The sequence below is a fragment of the Osmerus mordax genome, chromosome 28 (genome assembly GCF_038355195.1).
Source record: "Osmerus mordax isolate fOsmMor3 chromosome 28, fOsmMor3.pri, whole genome shotgun sequence".
NCBI lineage: Eukaryota > Metazoa > Chordata > Actinopteri > Osmeriformes > Osmeridae > Osmerus > Osmerus mordax.
This window is the reverse complement of record NC_090077.1, coordinates 2,936,815-2,955,304: the sequence shown is the minus strand read 5'-3', so window position 1 is coordinate 2,955,304 and position 18,490 is coordinate 2,936,815. Positions and strand designations below refer to the sequence as shown.

The window sequence follows — 18,490 nt, the reverse complement described above, 5'->3', positions numbered from 1 at the left end:
ACATGGCGGACCAACACAATGTTATGTGTGAGCGAGTTGACTGTAGCAAGATGGCCGCCATGTGCGGAGGTTCGACTCCGTTGGCCGGCAACGCGGACGAGACATCTACCCTTTATATATATCTATGGTAGCAGCTAAGCACTTGGGACGACAGGGGAAGTCACCAGTGGGGATCCATCTGGTCATCATCTATGTCCCCATCCTCCCTGTACAGACACTCCAGCCCGAAGGAAAAGCTCGGTCTCATCCACAGAGCTAATGCACCAAAATGGCCGCCCCAGCGGTCACAGACATAACTAGTTTTACTGGTTATGATTTAAATTTAATATTTCCCCAACATCATGTAGAAAAACATGGCAATGAGTGGTAGAGGGCCTCCATCTCCTCTTACCTGGTTTCATAACCCATCAAAGCCTCTTTTATAACATTATTTATTGATGCTCTGAATCCTGAAGTCAGCCTGACCTCATGTTCCATTTGCGAGGACTTGGAGTGTGACTGGCAAACTAGTGTGTTTTTAGGACTTTGTCAAAAAACTCTGGTGCCACACACAAATAAACCTGCAGGAGGGGGCATCTTTACAACCTGTGTTTGTTTCTGAACTTCACCATGAGTCTTCTGAACGCCGACCAGGAGGATCTATGGTGAGAAGGCTGATTATCAACAGCTTGAGAGTGGGTGGATCTCATAAAGTAGGCCAAAAGAATAAAGTGAGTCCATTATGTATTAACAACAATGAGTCCCGGTGGAGATTCAAACCATATGACTGAAGTTTTTTTTTCTTTATCCTTCACAATATAAAAGCCTCATTTTTATGGGTCAGTCATCACACACTTTCTTACAAAGAGATAAGAGATGGTGTGGGTATAAATTTTTCATCAAGTCAACCTGAATTTATTCTACACTCATAAATGGAAACAGTATTAGAAAGAGCCTGGTCTTTTCCTAAGCTGGCGGTGGCAACGATTGACTTCAACTGGAATATTAAAGTTGGGGGTCTACCATATGCAAGAAAAATGCCCTCTTTATTATTTTAATGAGAGAAGATGGGTGGTAATGAAAGAATAGGAGACAGAGGAGAGAAAAGGAGATGGAGAGAAAAGGAGATAGGAAGAGCAGCATACCGCACAGCTGTCTCTCAGGGCGTCAAACTTGCGCTGGATGTCGTCCCGGTGAGCCTAGCAGATGGACAGACAGAGAGACACAGAGTGGCAGGTTTAACTGCAGCGGTGTACAGCGTGGTTACATTTACATTCCTGTTTGTTCGAGTCACTTTTATCTTCCTGTATGTAAGAAACGGGATGGCTTAGGCACACCCGTCTATCCGAGCACCATCTGTCCAAGTCGAGATGATCGTTATTGTGTTTAGATATTTAGTGCGGTTAACACATTAGTGCGGTTAACTGAACAACACTAAAGTCCATGAGTGTGCTGTGCAACTCCAGGGTTTTGGTGAACCCTGGTTCTCTCCGGCTCCCCCCGGCGCTTACCCTGAGGACGGTGATCTCCTCCTCAGCCTCGGCCGTGGTGTCCTCCAGCTCCGTCTTGGCCTGCTGCAGTTGGCTCTCCAGGGCATGGCGGGCCGCCTGCAGCCCGCTGATCTGGGACTCGCGCTCCTGCAGCGACAGGGTCACCTCCGTCACCTGACGCTTGATCACCAGCTTCTGCTCCTCGTGCTCCAGGCCCGTCTGACGGAGGGAGGGGGGGGGGGGGGGAGGGGCGGGGTCAGAAGGCGACGGATAAGAGTTGAGTCATCAGGACGTAAGCCAGAGAGTTGCTGATCAGGCACAAACGGAACATTGCGAGGGGGCAAGAGTTGAAACCTCTCCCCTTCTTCCTCCTAATCTTTACCCCCCCCCCCTCCATCACCTCTCTCAGCCTGGTCCCTGACCCCCTCACCTCTCTCAGCCTGGTCCCTGACCCCTCACCTCTCTCAGCCTGGTCCCTGACCCCCTCACCTCTCTCAGCCTGGTCCCTGCCCCCTCACCTCTCTCAGCCTGGTCCCTGACCCCCTCACCTCTGTCAGCCTGGTCCCTGACCCCCTCACCTCTCTAAGCCTGGTCCCTGACCCCCTCACCTCCCTCAGCCTGGTCCCTGCCCCCTCACCTCTCTCAGCCTGGTCCCTGATCCCCTCACCTCTCTCAGCCTGGTCCCTGCCCCCTCACCTCTCTCAGCCTGGTCCCTGACCCCCTCACCTCTCTCAGCCTGGTCCCTGACCCCCTCACCTCTCTCAGCCTGGTCCCTGATCCCCTCACCTCTCTCAGCCTGGTCCCTGACCCCCTCACCTCTCTCAGCCTGGTCCCTGATCCCCTCACCTCTCTCAGCCTGGTCCCTGACCCCCTCACCTCTCTCAGTCTGGTCCCTGACCCCCTCACCTCTCTCAGCCTGGTCCCTGACCCCCTCACCTCTCTAAGCCTGCTCTCCAGCTCCGTCACACGGCTCTTGTTGCTCTGCTCCTGCTGGCTCATCTTCTCCAGGTGCTCCTCCAGCTTGGCGTTCTGGGCCTCCAGCTTCCCCGCCTGCGACTCCAGGTAGAACTTCTGCTGCCTTAGCTCCGAGATCATCTCCTCCTGGGCCTTCCTGCCAAGCACACACACACACGCACGCACTCACAGCCAATCGTCTTCCAAGAACCTGCAGACAACACGCAGTCCATGTGCTTTGCTGCTGTGCTGTTGCACCGCCCTGCACTCACATGTTCTTCTGGGTGTAGATGCTGCTGTTGGCTGCCAGCTTGTTGGCCTCAGACAACTCAGCAATTCTCTGCTCCAGGCTGTTCATCTTGGAGTCCATGGCATTGATAGTCTAAGACATGTAGGGAATAACAAGTGTGGCTCATAGCACGACAACTCTGGGAACCCAATAACCCAGCTTCAGAATTTCTCGTTAAGTGTTGGTACTTCCATGAAAAATGTTATCCATGTCCTACATCCAATTCACAGTATTGTTCCCATTATGGCAAACGGACCAGAATCTATTTTATAGTTTCCTAGCAACAGGTTATTTCTGATTAGAAAATCTGTGTCATTGTGATAAATACGTAAGTATTCCTGACCACGTCCCAGCGAGGCTCGCCAAAATCTTACCGCCTTCTGGTCACTGATGATGCTGCACTTCTCACGAACCTCCTCCTCATACTTGCTCTGACTGGACTCCAGCATCTCCTTGTCAGCCATGTCTGCCTTCATCTGGGTCTCCAAGACCTGTTCCACAAGACAGCCCAGTCAACAACAGAGTGGGAACCAGGCCCGGGAGAAAAACCAAGATCTCCAGTTCTCGGGATGATAATGTATTCACTTAGCAGACGCTTTCACCCAAAGCGATGTTCCCATGATGAAAACGTTTCATAACATGCAAATGTGTTCATGTACTGCAACAGATTAAGATACTGGAATCCGAATGGTTTTCGATGTTTATTAAATACCACTGGAGCTGTGTGGGTTCATTCTCACAAGTGGGTTCCAGGTCACTCGGTGAAAGTCTACCTTGATCTTATCCTCGTAGAGCTTCTCCTTCTGCTCCAGGTGAGACTCCATGCGCTGGGCTGTAGACTGCGTCTCGCGCAAGCTCTCCTCAAGCTCCTACTCAAACAAACATACACACATACACACACATATCGGCTGATCACGCGTCGCTCCTTCACGGTGCTCGCTGCCGTACTTCACGCACCATGCTGTCGTGTTGACATGTTGACGTGAGCCCATCTGCTTCTACCTACCATGATCTTCTCAGCCATCTGCTGGATCTGCTGGGCCTTGCTCTGGATGTCCTCCTTCAGTTTCATCTCTCGACGCTCCACAATCTCAAGACGCTTCACCTGGTTCTCCAGAGTCTTCCTGCCATCCTACAGACACACACACACACACACAAAGACACAGACACACAGACAGACACACACACAGGTGGGCGGTAAGCAAAGAAACTGGCTCCAAGGAAAGGCGTACTATTTTTTTCCCCCTCTACCGACGTGGGTACCTCGGTCTCACGCAGGCGTCTGCGCAGGCTGTCGCTGGAGTCCTCCTTGTTCTGCAGCCTCTCGAGCTCTCGCTCCATACGCTCCTTGGCCACGCGGATGCTGTGCATGAGATCTGAGGCCTCGGAGCTGGCCTTTGAAGCCTGAGGAAGCGGAGGAAAAACAACCACTGAAGCCGAACACGGATGCATCTGATATTAATTAGTTCCTCGCGAAAAGGTGTTGTTGAGGGACAATATTGATAATTCCGTGTTTGAATAGCGTGGATATTGAGGAGAAACATAATCTCTCATTCGGCCTAGAGAATGAACGTTTTTTTATTTATTTTTTATTTGTATGCTTCCGGCTCTACCGTTGAAACGAATGGGGAAGGAATCACACACTCAATGGGGCAGAAATATTTGATTGCGTGTAATTATGCAGAAACTATGGTTTCAGCAGAGACAGTTAAATTACTCTTAAGGCTGTAGTTCAAATTGGCTTCACACAGCAGAATAGGGGATCCTCAGCTCATTAGCAGGAGGGGAGTGAGGGGGAAATTAGCTATTTTACTTCTGTGGGGAGCACAGGCACACAGGGCTGTTCTTTCCAGCATATTCTGGATATGAATTATCCATGAAGATGCACAGCAAGAGTATTCTACCTTGGCAAGCTTATCTTGGAGATCCTGTATTTTGGCTTGCTGTTCTGAATTGGTCTGAAAGAGAAACACAGCACAAGAAATACAGTTGAATCTGTTACATTTCACAAGGCTTTCCACAGAAAGATGATGGTTTAGGTGTCTCGTCCAAATCTCTTCATTAAAGTAAGCACAAGAGTTTTTGGCAGCGACTATACTTTTTTTAAATCACCGTAAGCTTGTTGTACCTTTTCCAGCTTCGCTAGCACCTCCTCCGCCTCTGCTTTTCCTTGCTCCTTGGCCTGTGAAGGAAAAAAACGAAAAAAAACAGGAGAATATGAGTCATTTCCTCCCTGAAAAGAGGTAGTTCACCGAGTCATCGTGTAGCATCTACGTGAAGACCTTCTGCATCCTCTGGTTGTACTCGGCGGACTTCCTCTTCAGGTCCTCGCTGGCCTGCCGGGACTCCTTCAGCTCGGACTCGTAGAGGTCGCTACGACGACGGGCGGCGGAGAGGTCCTCCTCCAGTTGCCTGATGGCCACGCGCATCTCCTCCATCTGAGCGTGGTACTCCTGGGCGCCCGGGGCGGAGGAGGGGAGAGAGGGAAACCAGTGAGGAGATGGACAGCTTAGTGGAAAGAGAGTCGAGAAGGCATAAAGGAGGGAGATTGGACATAACGAAAAGATGATTGCATAAACAGGATGACTACATTTAATGGGAGTGACCTGACAAAAGAGTTGTGGAACAGAAACAAAGGGCTCTGTGGGAAAAAAAGAGCATTAGTCATAATTATTTCATGCCCTTGTCTGCTAATGAACAATTACCCACGGTTAGCATCCTTCATTCCCATTCATTTGCATGTCTCCGTCAGGTCATAGGCCAGACATTCTGGTCCATTTGACAGGTTGATAGAGCTCCAGGGAGGCCAATGAAAAGTAGCACGTTGCCATGCCTGGGGAGAGTGGGTCCCGGCTCACAATGGAAGATGACAGGCGAGGCTGACACCACCAGCAGCAGCCTCACACAAGCACCGTGTCACTGCCGTTTGAATAAAAACAAGAGGGGCTTTTTTTTGTAATTGAGTTTCAAAAACCCGCCAAGTATTCCTTCATCAGTGACTAGAGAGTCTCTCTCAGGACCCTTCTCCTGCCCAGTGACTAGAGAGTCTCTCTCAGGACCCTTCTCCTGCCCAGTGACTAGAGAGTCTCTCTCAGGACCCTTCTCCTGCCCAGTGACTAGAGAGTCTCTCTCAGGACCCTTCTCCTGCCCAGTGACTAGAGAGTCTCTCTCAGGACCCTTCTCCTGCCCAGTGACTAGAGAGTCTCTCTCAGGACCCTTCTCCTGCCCAGTGACTAGAGAGTCTCTCTCAGGACCCTTCTCCTGCCCAGTGACTAGAGAGTCTCTCTCAGGACCCTTCTCCTGCCCAGTGACTAGAGAGTCTCTCTCAGGACCCTTCTCCTGCCCAGTGACTGGTTATGACAGGAAGACTCTTCATGGCTCACATTTATTACACCGACACAGGAAATGGGTTTGACCTCCCATAATACTTAATGCATCATAGAGGGCTGTTCTTTTACGAGGACACAGGGATTTCACTGTCTGCGCGACACCCTCTGACAAATGGTGGACCCTTCGAAACGCAGTATGTCATTGAGAGACATGGAAAAAACTGCGGATACAGTATAAATAATTGAGTAGAAATATACTCTAATGGATACTAAACATTTGACTTTGGTAGTAGTTTGTAGACAAACCCTCATCCAGGGGGAACTTTCATAAAATCTCCTTGCGGAATCCAAACCAGCGGACTTCCATTGATTTACACTTAAGTTCTGCCAAGGGCCTCTTACCCACCATCCCAGATCATCAGTCCCCCTGGTTTATGACTGGATCACAGCAAATCTCCAGACAGCCTAAACACCACTCGGCAGGACTAAACTAGGCCAGGACTGCACCCGCCTGATGCATGGAGCCAAGATGGGGGGAAGTCAAAGGGGCAGGGAGGGAGGAGATGAGATTAGAGAGAGAGGAGGCACATGGGTGAATGGAAGTGCGCTCACCCAAAAGTGCTGATTCAGAGCTTTGGGGTGGGAATAAACACTTATAGGCTACAGTATGAACTCTCACACTCACACTCACACACACACACACACACACACACACACACACACACACACACACACACACACACACACACTACCCTAACCTGATCCCTCTAAACTTCAACTTCCTTTGCTCACCCCCGCTGGGAGGTTCAAACAAGGTGGGTGGAGCCCTGGCAGGAAGAGTGACAGCTCTGGTTAACAGAATCCTCCAAGAGAGGAAACTAATCCTCGATCCTGGGAAAATACCACAACCTTTCTCTCTCTCTCTCTCTCTCTCTCTCTCTCTCTCTCTCTCTCTCTCTCTCTTTCTCAAACGAAACAGATCAAGTCCATTATTCCCCTTCAGTTAATTTAAGTTAAGAGTATTATTCTGATATGAAGTGGAAAACTCCAAGAAGCAACAGAAAGGGATTGTCTGTGACAAGTACAATCCGGAAATAGAAAAAATAAAGTATGGCTTAGCTGTATACACAGTTTAAAAAATACTTAATTTGCATATGATTGTGGTTTTGGAAATGGGCTTTCTCTCTCTCCTCAGTGAAAAGTATATTTTTCCCCTAAGTCCAGACATGAGACACTTCAGATTTATAAAGGCAAAACCTTTTGCCCAAGTGTATCAAATGACAAGCCAAAAGTATTTTCTAAACACTTTGAGATGCCTAAACTTGACCTGAGTTGAGGTCACTACCTGATGCAGCTGCATATCTCTAAATTGTAATCTCAAGCAACTCATACAGAAGGTTGTAGCGAGGTAGAGTCCTGTTCCCCACCTAGTTTCAACCATGGCTTAGGTGTGGGTGGGCACTGGGACACAACGCATGGTAGTGAAGGGGTTAACATCAATACTCTGGTTCCCGTAATGATAAAACATCCCGAAAACCTAGAGACTCATCACGACAGCCTGCCCACTAGCTCAGCTCTCTCCACTTGTAGGTATGGCTCGCATTGCCATGGCAACCCTCGCACTAGGTAACCAATGCCAGCAACTGCTGAGATTTTTATTTAATTATTTATCTGTCCATTTTTTGGTTATTGAACCTAATGCCAATTTTTTTTACATGCATCTCTTCATGATTTTTCCATCTTTGTGCTTTTTTCCCTTTACAATGAACCTCTGAATATTTTAAGTCTCTAAATTGGCAACATAAGTGGGACTAGATAGCTACACACACACACACACAATCACACACTATTTGGATAACGCTTCAATGCACTTAAATCTACTGCATCTGTTAGTACCTCTATACAATATAGACGTTATTTCAGAGAGAGGATTGGATCTCGAAACTTCAACAAGACACCTTGAAGAACAACTGTCTCCAGGACTGCAGGGAAAGACACAGGGAGGAGAGCAGGACACAGCTGCCTCCTCTCAGATTAGGGTTACAGTGCCACTTCAGGGTTAGCAATCCCAAGTTTAGCAAACTTAAATGAAGCTCATCAGTCGAGCTGGTGTTCAATTTGGTGGTATTACAGGTAAGGCCGTTTTTCCCTCAGTAACAATCCTCATAAAGGATGTTATTTTTAAGATACAAAAAGAATGGACATGAAAAATGAAAAGGGTTTCGTGCAGTATTTTTATGCATTAGCCTTCTGACTATACTCACACAGAGAGCAGGGTTGCTCTAACACCTTGTCGCTCACTAATTAGCACTGCTGAGGCAAGTACAGCACTCTCCTCACACCCCAAACCACTAAGCACAAGGATGGTCGAAGCCAAAACCTCCATCACCGCCCAGCAGTGATCTTGGGCGTGCTTTTCTCCCGAGCCACAGGGTGCGCTCTACCTGCTCTTTGATTTCCTGCAGCTTATTGCTCTGCTCCCTGATGTCGTGAAGAAGCTGCAGCGCCTTGTCATCTTCCTGGGACACCTCTGTCCGGGCCTGCTCCAGACTGCGCTTCAGACTCTGAAACAAACACACACACGAGTCACACACTCTTCGACAGACATTTCCTCAGGCATACTGTCATAAAAATCACAAACACACAAGTTGTAGACACCAAGCGCACACACACACACACACACAAGTTGTACACACCAAGCACACACACACACACAGGTTGTATACACTAAGCACACACACACACACACACACACAGGTTGTAGACACCAAGCACACACACACACACAGGTTGTAGACACCAAGCACACAAACACAAACACACACACAGGTGGTGTATGTCACTCACGCTGCACTCTGTGATGTATGTAGCCAGGTCCTGTTCCAGGATGCTCCTCTGAGTCTCCGAGGCTTTCAGCTCCACATCCTTCTGCTGCAGTACTGACTCCAGATCAGACATCTTACTCTGGACCAGGGAGATCTCCTGCTCCATCTATAGAAAACAACATGGAGGACGGCAAGAAAAATCAAAACTATTGTCGACGGTGGTCCCACGCTACTGAAACAGATCAAATGACAGGCTGCGGAGGCTTCCAAGGCTGAGGGCGATTATCGTTACGTCAAATCTCAATCAGAGTGAGATGATCGTTTAAGGTAGAATAATAGAGCTTAGGGAAGGGAAATGGCCCCTCCGTCAGCAGATCTGAGTGTGTGTCGTTCATAGAGCCGGGGCCAGTAAGGTGATGGATGGATGCAATTAGATAAGCCATTAGAGGCCCTGGGGAGCGGCGAGAATCTCAAGAGATGCCAACAGAGTTCTAGAACCACAGCCACCTCACACACACACACGCTGTCGTGCCACCACTAACACACGAGGCATGAGGACAAATACAGTCGCTGCACTGGTTCCCAGTCTGGGTTAGGACAGACAGGTGCAGTATGGGAAATGGCAAGGTGACAGTAAAAACTGTAGTCCAACAACTGAACCACAGGTGACACACAACAGACAACCGTCACCCGGGTGATGACATCGGCAGGAACCATACGCACTAGGACCTATAGCGTGATGTCTCGTTCAAACACAAACACCGTTGGTATGGAGACGGCAAATGCCTCTGGGAGACGGACTGACGGACAGGCGAACAATATAACGGCTGACAGACAGACACAGGGCACCGTGACAAGACTTTCACAGCGTGGATCTCGGTTGTAAAAAAGGAAAATACCTGGGACATGTGTGCTGTGTCTCTCCCTCCCCTGTTTAGTGTGTTTTATCGTAATGGAGTTCTCTCCCCTGCGAGGAGGAGGTCTTATCTAGGGAGCAGGGGGGCTGCAGTCACTAATCTGCAGAAGAGAAGAGCGTGGGAGAGAGAGAAATGGCAGTAAACACTTTCTATACACAACCTCTCCTGGAAACTGAAGGGCTGACTCAAAGCTTTTATTTCAAGCACTTACCTTCATCTGTCATAGCGTGTATCCCTACACCCTTTTCAGTAATCAGATTGGAAAGAAACAGTGCCGAAACTCAAAGAAGTACATACGATATGTTACATGTACACAGCAAAATACTCATGACTCATGCTCATCACATTTGGTCACATCCTCTCATTTCAAAGCTGATAAAAGCATGGGGTAGGAAACCCCCCAATGTACGGCTGCAATTAGCCAAATTAATCATCGCAATTACTAAATGTTCATAAATGCGAAAATCAACCCTAATCATGTGAGTCGTAAGATCTTATACAAATTGTCTAAAGAGAAACTGCAGGGTTACTGCTTTTGCGTGAAATGCTCAGGCTCAAGGCACTCGATGTTCCTGATCACCAATCAAGCAGGCAGAGACTTGAAGAGTTTCTTTGCTACTTTGTTCCTCTCATCAGCTCTGCCAGTGGAGCTTCTGATCTAAATACGCGCTGCTTAGATTACATAACCGCACGCGTGATTAGCAATTCAATACAAGTCTCCCACAACTCCCTCTACTTTTAATTGCAGGGCGAAGATAGAGCTATATATACGATTTTGGCCAAACACGGAATTCCTAATGCACAAGTTATGGAGTAAAAACATGAAACTATAAATAGCCCAAGTCTGAACAACCATTGGATATATTTGGCAGCACTTTGAGATAGAGAGGCAAGAGAATGAGCGACAGAATAAAAGGAAGCATGTCTATTAAAAGCTCGGGCTGCGTTTCCACTCCTCCACACAGCAGCTCAGAAGAGGTGCCTAAACAGCCAGCAGCACATGGGTTTGTACACCACTCTCCACATGCCATGCAGAACCATCTCAGATCAGATTACCATTCGAACGGGCATCACACCAAAACATCAGGGATCACATTCAGTGTCTCATGTGATTTTGCATAGAGAAGCCACAAAAGCAACAGTGATATTTATTCACGGAGTGCAGCCTCAGGCGTCTCTGATATAATCATAAATCACATGAAGCAGCCGTTGCCCAGAAATGTAACTGATGTTATATTATGCTCTAAGGACGCCTCCTAGTCCCATTGTTTAACCCACTCCCTTACTCCAGCAGACTGTCAATCAAAATCCTGATCTAGAAACACAGCTCATTTGCAGTTCCAGTATTTGGCTCAGGAAATCGTTTCTGCAACAGTGTCAAAAAACATTGGTCTTGACCATGACGGTTACGTACAGAAGCGTCTAAAAAAGGTTGACTTCAGCATTTTGAAAAACGTTCTGTGATAGAAGAGCAGGTGGTACAGGCCGCAAGCAAATGACAAGCCATGACATGACAGCGAAGGCAGTAGCTAAGGCAAGCTGCCCATGGCACTCGTTGGCAGTTGATGCCGGTGAGGCAGGCTGTTAGCACGTAGCAGTAATGACACCTTATCACAGCGTGGGCGGAGGCTTGAGATGTTAGCATATCCTGCACATGGGTAGCGAACCCTCGTGTCATGCAAGGTGGGGGGAGGGGGGGGGGGGGTCGACAGAGCACCAGATGGGGGATCAGATCATTCTTTCAACCAGCCTGAAATGCTCACTGACTGTCCATAATGAGCCTAGCAAAGAGCCTTTGCAGCTGGTGTCCTCTGTCATAATTAGCTACCAGGGAGCCCTTATAACTATTATTGTTGAAAAGAGACGTTTCAACCAGCCACATAACAGTCAGAGTTATGTAGTGTCAAGTTATATTGTGCACATTCATTTAACTGATTAAACTGCTAACTTGTTTCCTTATGAGAAAATGTTGTTAAGTGAATGAATATCAGATAAACGAATGCTACCAATGACACCAATAGTAGCCAAGTTCTTCTCTGTGAAGAGCATACAGAGCAATCTATCTTAAAACAAAGGTCTTTTATAAAGACCTTCCACTCAACCAGAATGCCATTATCATGTCGTAATTAAGGCTCTGTGCTTCAAACAAACAATCAAGGCCCTTTCCATTGTCAGCTAACAACGCTTCTACACAGCTCGTCTGTGAAACACAAAGAACATCAGTACCCCAACTCCATCATGGGGTTCTTGTCTGTGGGTCGGATAATGTACGCCGTGACTCAGTGCTGTTGAAGAGGAGGAGAGAGCAGAGAAGGGCTGCATCTCCCAGTCATGGTGTGGCTCGACATTCAGACTGCAGGGTGACCAGGGGCCAGTGCTGCTGTATGGGCTGTGGGTGGCCACATTTACATTTAGTCATTTAGCAGACACTCTTATCCAGAGCGACTTACAGTAAATACAGGGACATTCTCCCCGAGGCAAGTAGGGTGAAGTGCCTTGCCCAAGGACACAACGTCAATTGACACGGCCAGGAATCGAACCTGCAACCTTCTGATTACTAGTCCCATTCCCTAACCGCTCAGCCACCTGACTCCCTCAGTGCCACAGTGAATCACAAACCTGTTGCGGCAGAGTGAAGTGTCTGGAGACGGGAACGACAACAAGATCCTTCAGCTCCAAGCCCTGGTGCTATCTGTTCTATATCGTGTCGGCCCGATCAGTTCTAGCTGTCGAATCTAACCCTGTCTAGATCTCATCTGTACAGGGGAGTCTTTTTTGGGGTTCTGGTCACGACAACAGCAGTACAGTAATCCCAGTGGCACATGAGCACTATTGTGTCTCCTACGAAGCCAGCGGCACTGTTCAGATACAAACAGTGGACAGCGGGAGCAATCAATAGTTACAAGGAGGCTTTTGGAAATTACACTTGATGATATGACAGCCAGAGTTGCTGAGTTCTCATCACGACTCACATTAACATGCAGAGATCTGTGCTACAGAGAGCCAAATTCCCCCTGTCTGCTCTCTGCCGGCAGCTTCTCTCTCTCCCTCTCCCTCTCCCTCTCTCTCATCATGCTCTGTGTTAGGGTGTCTCATCTCTAACTTTCACTCTCTCTTTCTCACACTCTCTCTCCTCCTCTCTCTCTCCGTGACATTTCACATCGACCTGCCTTCTGACATGTAAGCACAAGTCTAAATAAACAGAACGAGAGCAGCGCTCCAGTTCTTCTCGGCTCTGAACAACAACTGCAGACCAATTCACCTCTGTAAACATATTACAAACCAATTCTCTCTATGAATGAACCTCCTAATTGCGTGATCCTTCAATACACTGAGCTGATAAACAGTTCAGACCGCGTTCTTGAATTAATTGTAGACATATGGTAAGAGTACAGTACCCCAGAAATGTTCCATAATTTGCCAGCTGAGCTGTCTTGTCAGGTGATGCAATTATTTTTGTTGAGTGCTTCATGTTTGATGAGAAGGCAAGGCAAGCAGGGAATAAAGATTCAACTTTTGCTCTGCCACTCCTTTCCATGTATTTGAATCTTATTGAATATAAGACACAAAAAAAGCTGGAGTTGCTGTTGCTTTCTTCCTCACCTGACAAGAGCCGGTTTCCATGGACATACTTATGTCAGACCAGCGATAATATGATTACAGTCATAATTTCTGATTAAGCATTCGCCTGACTCGGTGAGCGCATTTCAAACAACACAGAGGAAAGGGAAAGCTTGTGATAGGAATCTGGGGTCTGTTCAGCAGCACAGTGAGTAGACGGCCACACCACAATGAAGAGCAGAGGCGGGCAAACACACAGCCACTCGTGACAACAAAAAAAACTCTACTGATTGAGAAGCAATGGTGCGAGGCCGACAACACTCAAACTCCCCTGTCAATCGTCTGTGAATCTACACTGCAGTCATGGTGATGGGCAAAACCAAGCAAGTGTTCTACGGCAGTTTGGAGCTGGCAGCGACAGTCCCTGTAGCTCTCCTGTCAGAACTCCCAATCCTTCCCCCTTGTAATCAGTGACAGCCCAGGAGCATTACTTACTCAGACCTCGCCAGTGTTGACAGTGCGTCTCCGAAGATCCAGCTTAGATAGAGCACATCCTCACCCAGAATGCCCGATCATGTGGGGTCTTGCTGGGAAGCCACCGGCCAGCGCAAGAGCCTCTCTGGACCATCGATATCGGGGATGTCATCTTCACTGTGGAAAGTCGAGCCAGAGGGAGGGAGGGATGCGCTTTGGCAGAGGAGAGAGCTGTGAGCCGAGAGAGGAAGAGAAGATTAGCAACAGAGAGATTGAGTGGAGGAGAGAGGGAGGGAGTGGAGGAGAGAGAAACTGCATTGTAGAGTAATGCAGTACACCAGTGAAAACACGATCACATGGACAAGCAGGGAAGCTCTCTCTCTCTCTCCCTCCCTCTCCCTCTCTCCCTCTCCCTCCCTCTCTCTCTCTCTCTCTCTCTCTCTCTTTCCCGATACTGCAGCAGCTCTTCCTAATCACAGTAATACATAGAGCCTGATCCTAAACTATGGGTTCTATCCTGCAAAACATATTTTGACAAAAACTGCTTGACAGGAACTCTAGCTCTTTCCAGAAAAGAAAAGACTGATCCAAACCAACAATCGTTCCAGAATCAGGTGTTTTTGCGCCATTCTGTTAATGAAAAAGAAATATGGCAAAATAATGAGAATGTGATTAAGTGACTGGTATTAGACCGTACAAGACTGTAGATAATTAACCGTTCCACTTTCAATTAATTTTTAACATTCAAACATCACTAAGTGATGTAATAATAATAATCATGTTATCCAAAGTGACGTACATCAAAGGGGGCCCTCATGATGTGCAGTCAAATGCTCTAACCACTAAGCTATACCCTCTCTTCCTCGGTGATCACTTTCTATTGGTCAGGCATCGTCTCACTGGCTTCTTGCACTACCTGGATGCCGATATGTGTCACGCAACACCTCGCTGCAACACTGGAGCACACACATATTCAACATGACACATCAACACATCAACACACACACACCTCATCTCCAGGGCCCCACACCCAGCTTGAGAGCAGACGGCAGGTCCTACCCTGGCTTGCAGCAGCGGTTCACAACAGCGGAGAGATGAAACTGCCTGGTGTTCCGGGAAGCCAACCAGTGACTACTATCCCCCTGTCAACAAGCAGAATGGAAATCACCATTGTGCATGTCACAAGATCAACAACAGTTTAGTTCTCCCTGAAAATAATGATTAAATAAGCAAATCAACCAGAAGGTTCATGTTTGTACGGTAGGTTGCGATCTGTGAAGAAAACCGAACACTTTATGACCATGCTGAGTGTAAATGCATACTCATTGTTTACAGTCCACGATACCAGGGGCATGTTTTGTGTTAGGAGCTGAAAACAAAATTGCTTTAGACTTATATTTCCATCCTGCAGTTCTCCCAATCTGAAGAGAAATCTGTTTCTGCACAGGAGCAAATTCAGTAAGAACCTTCAATTAGAGATTTCTCCAACCAGACATTAGTCTGATATTAAAGGATGAGGTCATGGTCTTTGACAGCAATGCAGTTGCCAGTGGACTACTGAAAGCAATGACATTCAAGGATATCCCTGGGAATTCACAGAGAAGTTGTTTTTTCTTCTAAATATTCAATGCAAAGTGTGAGATCCTTTGAAGTGTAACACATTAAACTAAGTTATGATTCCTAAATAGAGGAAACTTTTGGCTCATATTATGTAACGCAGTTATGTAATGCAGTGTTGCTAGAGCCACATGATCAATAAACCTGCTGTATTTTCCCACTCTGCAGCCAAACCTTTCAATCAGTCAATTAATTAAGGCTGTCCAAAAGACCAACTGATTTCTTGTCTGCTTGATTGATGATTGCAAACAGATGTTACTTCCTACTGCAGCCATTTTCTTTAGTATTGACGTGATTTTGTTGAAGGACATGAAAATTGATTGAACAAGTCACCGAATAGAGACTCTGAGATCAACAGACACACAAATAAATAAATGGCATACACAGTCCACATTGTGGAAGTGGTTATGGGTGTTCACAAAGAAGGTATGAGGTTGGCTGGAAGCTTTCACTGAGGCTTTCCGCTGATGTTACCTAGCAACAGGGTATTCTATGTCTCTAAGGCCAATCCGACATGTAGGTTTATATCAAAGCTGTATAGAGGAGAGAATTCCCCTATGGAGCTTGTTGCTGACGTTTAGTATTTTCATTAGGTAAGCTGCACTACACCTTTGGTTGAAGATTTAAAAAAAGCTGAAGGGCATAATCAACGAGGTGAAAAGCCTCTGGGTTTCTAAGTTGAGATGAGATTTCTGTTGGACAGAAATATGACTCACCACTTAATAAATCAACAGCCTTGGGTATTTTTTTTCTCAAACCAGCTTTCAGGGCTGAATGCATCCAAAGATCTCCATGCTGTGCTTCCCGCTATATAATGTGCAGGATGAGAGACGACACGAGATGCTACTTCAGTGGGAGGGACATGTGTTTCCTCAGCAAACCCACAGTATCAATAAGGTTCAGTAATAAGATGGAAAGCACTCCAGCAGACGATCTCCTCAAAGACTGATGCGTTAGTCAGGGAATATTGCCCTCTATTGGTACAGCAATTAAATAACAGGGCAGGAAGGGATCCTTGACGTTTTATCTAGGGAGGACAGAGTTACTGAAGAGAAACACTGCAGTCTAGAGGTGAGATTTCCTCATGAACAATGAGACTTCAGGAAAAATGTTGTGTCGTTTCAAATACAACCAAGGCTGCAGTGACTGGGGCAGAGACAGACCCAGTGGATGAATAAGGCGATGATGTTACGCAAGTGTGGTTCTTGTCACCGAGTGACAAATATTCAGCGCTAACGAGCAGCCGTCGCTCCCCGCCACCTCACATCCTGTATGCCGTTTGTTTCTCATGACACTTGGGTTGGACGGCTGTGGAATGTATATGACAGCTGCTGTCCATCAGATTGAAATGCTTGCTGAGGCTGCAAATCTCCTTTTTTTTTATCAACTATTTGGTGTTGTATGTTATTGACATAATTACAAAATATGATTTATCATTACATACATACAAAGTCATCTTTATCCATTTACCTGTCATTAAGTCATCTTATGAATATGATATTACATACAGTAAGTAAGTTATATGGACAGCTGAAGAGGATAGGAGTTCAAAGGCTATTTTGTTTGTGTGGGTTTCTGTGAAAGGGGTATTATTTAATATTCTGTCTTCAGAAACAAATGTCAATGTTGTCCCCAGAGGGAGCTATAAGCACAGGAATCCCTTGTAATGTCATGTCAGATTACACCGACTGTTTATTAGTTCTTTATAGAAACATATTTATTCCCAGAAACAACAACTGAAGTTGTTTGTTCCGGTTGGTATGGGAACAGTCTGCAATAACATGAGGCTATAATCCCCCCTGTTATGATATCAAACATTGTATATCTCCCTCACGTTTCTATCCTCTTTAGGAAACCACTCACGCGATTACATAGCCACACTCAGATTGTGAAACCGGCATATGGGCTGTGACCTACTTCTTTTGTGTCATTACTTACTACTACCCACTGGACAGGGCTTTGTTTGTAATCATTCTTTTTCTTTACACAGCATGGGTTCTCATCTTGAGGTATGCACAAACACAGTTGACGGGCCGGCCGATCCACCGTATTTCTGAAGGTGATATGACACTATACTGGGACATAACTTTTCTGTCATCTTGTTTAATAGACCACAAATGTATTGTATTGCTAAATGTATTTAGTGTTTGTGCTTGTTTATGTGTGTTGGTTGTCCTGAACTATGGATACCGAAAGCTTATCTATTGTGCACATCCATTGAAATGTGAAATGTGAAATAACCGTGTCGTTATGTGAATGTCTCTGTGTGTGTGCACGCGTGTGTAAACATCTGCTACAATTCACCTCTGGGCCCTTTCTGTTTGGTTGACCTATTGAATAAGTGATGGTTGATGGAATATTCAAGAAGTATTGTTCAAAACGATCACCCATTGACTCAAATTTGGGGACATACACTAACGTCACATGCAATGAAAAAAAAAGAAAATATGGCGTTATCATTCTTAGCCAATAGACGGCCATTTGTAACAGGTTGTCTCTGACGTCTGTGGAGCGCGCATACGGCGCATTCCAGGGAGGAAAGGAGGTGGGGCCATCGAGCTCGCGCCGTTGTAGAGTGGGTATTTTGGATAGCCTATCTGGCCGAGGCCTATGGTTCTGCAAAAATGACTCCGGTGTAACGGAGCTAACCGTTATGGGGAACTTGGACCCCGTCGCAACGGGGTGGACGGACCGACCGCTATTGGTAGTGTGCCAGGGCGGTTAATGTGGGAATACAATAGTGTCCGGACCAGCAGGTACTTCGCATCCTAACAGACAGCTGAGACAGGGTCGTCGACTGCAGCGGAAGAGGCACTATTTACAGATTTAAGCACGCGCCTAAAGTGGCTTGGTGTGTAAAGTACTGTGGTAGGCTGCGGAACGTTTGTAAAGTAGGGCAGCAATTGTCGGGAATTTTAAAGTGGTTAATAATCTAGGAACCGCATCTATGGAGATATTGAAGACAAGATCCGGTCAGTACGACCCTGTGACAGAGTGGGTTAAACCGAAATAAATAATTTGCCTAATCATTTGGCTTTTTGTCCGCCGGCCGGCG

The 18,490-nt window shown here is 46.8% G+C and overlaps 1 protein-coding gene across 1 annotated transcript in view; it reads right to left on the bottom strand.

Annotated features, from left to right (window-relative positions):
* The window catches only part of LOC136937831 (citron rho-interacting kinase), a 21,502-nt gene extending 11,728 nt beyond the window's left edge, over nucleotides 1-9,774 (bottom strand). Inside the window, exons 1-14 of the mRNA XM_067230946.1 lie at nucleotides 9,766-9,774; nucleotides 8,889-9,032; nucleotides 8,486-8,605; nucleotides 4,995-5,165; nucleotides 4,841-4,894; nucleotides 4,617-4,670; nucleotides 3,976-4,116; nucleotides 3,719-3,844; nucleotides 3,486-3,581; nucleotides 3,087-3,203; nucleotides 2,696-2,805; nucleotides 2,406-2,580; nucleotides 1,491-1,688; nucleotides 1,125-1,178 (exon numbers count right to left, since the gene is read on the bottom strand). Coding sequence (XP_067087047.1) covers nucleotides 1,125-1,178; nucleotides 1,491-1,688; nucleotides 2,406-2,580; nucleotides 2,696-2,805; nucleotides 3,087-3,203; nucleotides 3,486-3,581; nucleotides 3,719-3,844; nucleotides 3,976-4,116; nucleotides 4,617-4,670; nucleotides 4,841-4,894; nucleotides 4,995-5,165; nucleotides 8,486-8,605; nucleotides 8,889-9,032; nucleotides 9,766-9,774 — 1,569 coding nt within the window. The remainder of the gene's footprint in view (nucleotides 1-1,124; nucleotides 1,179-1,490; nucleotides 1,689-2,405; nucleotides 2,581-2,695; nucleotides 2,806-3,086; nucleotides 3,204-3,485; nucleotides 3,582-3,718; nucleotides 3,845-3,975; nucleotides 4,117-4,616; nucleotides 4,671-4,840; nucleotides 4,895-4,994; nucleotides 5,166-8,485; nucleotides 8,606-8,888; nucleotides 9,033-9,765) is intronic.
* Nucleotides 9,775-18,490: the final 8,716 nt, after the last annotated feature.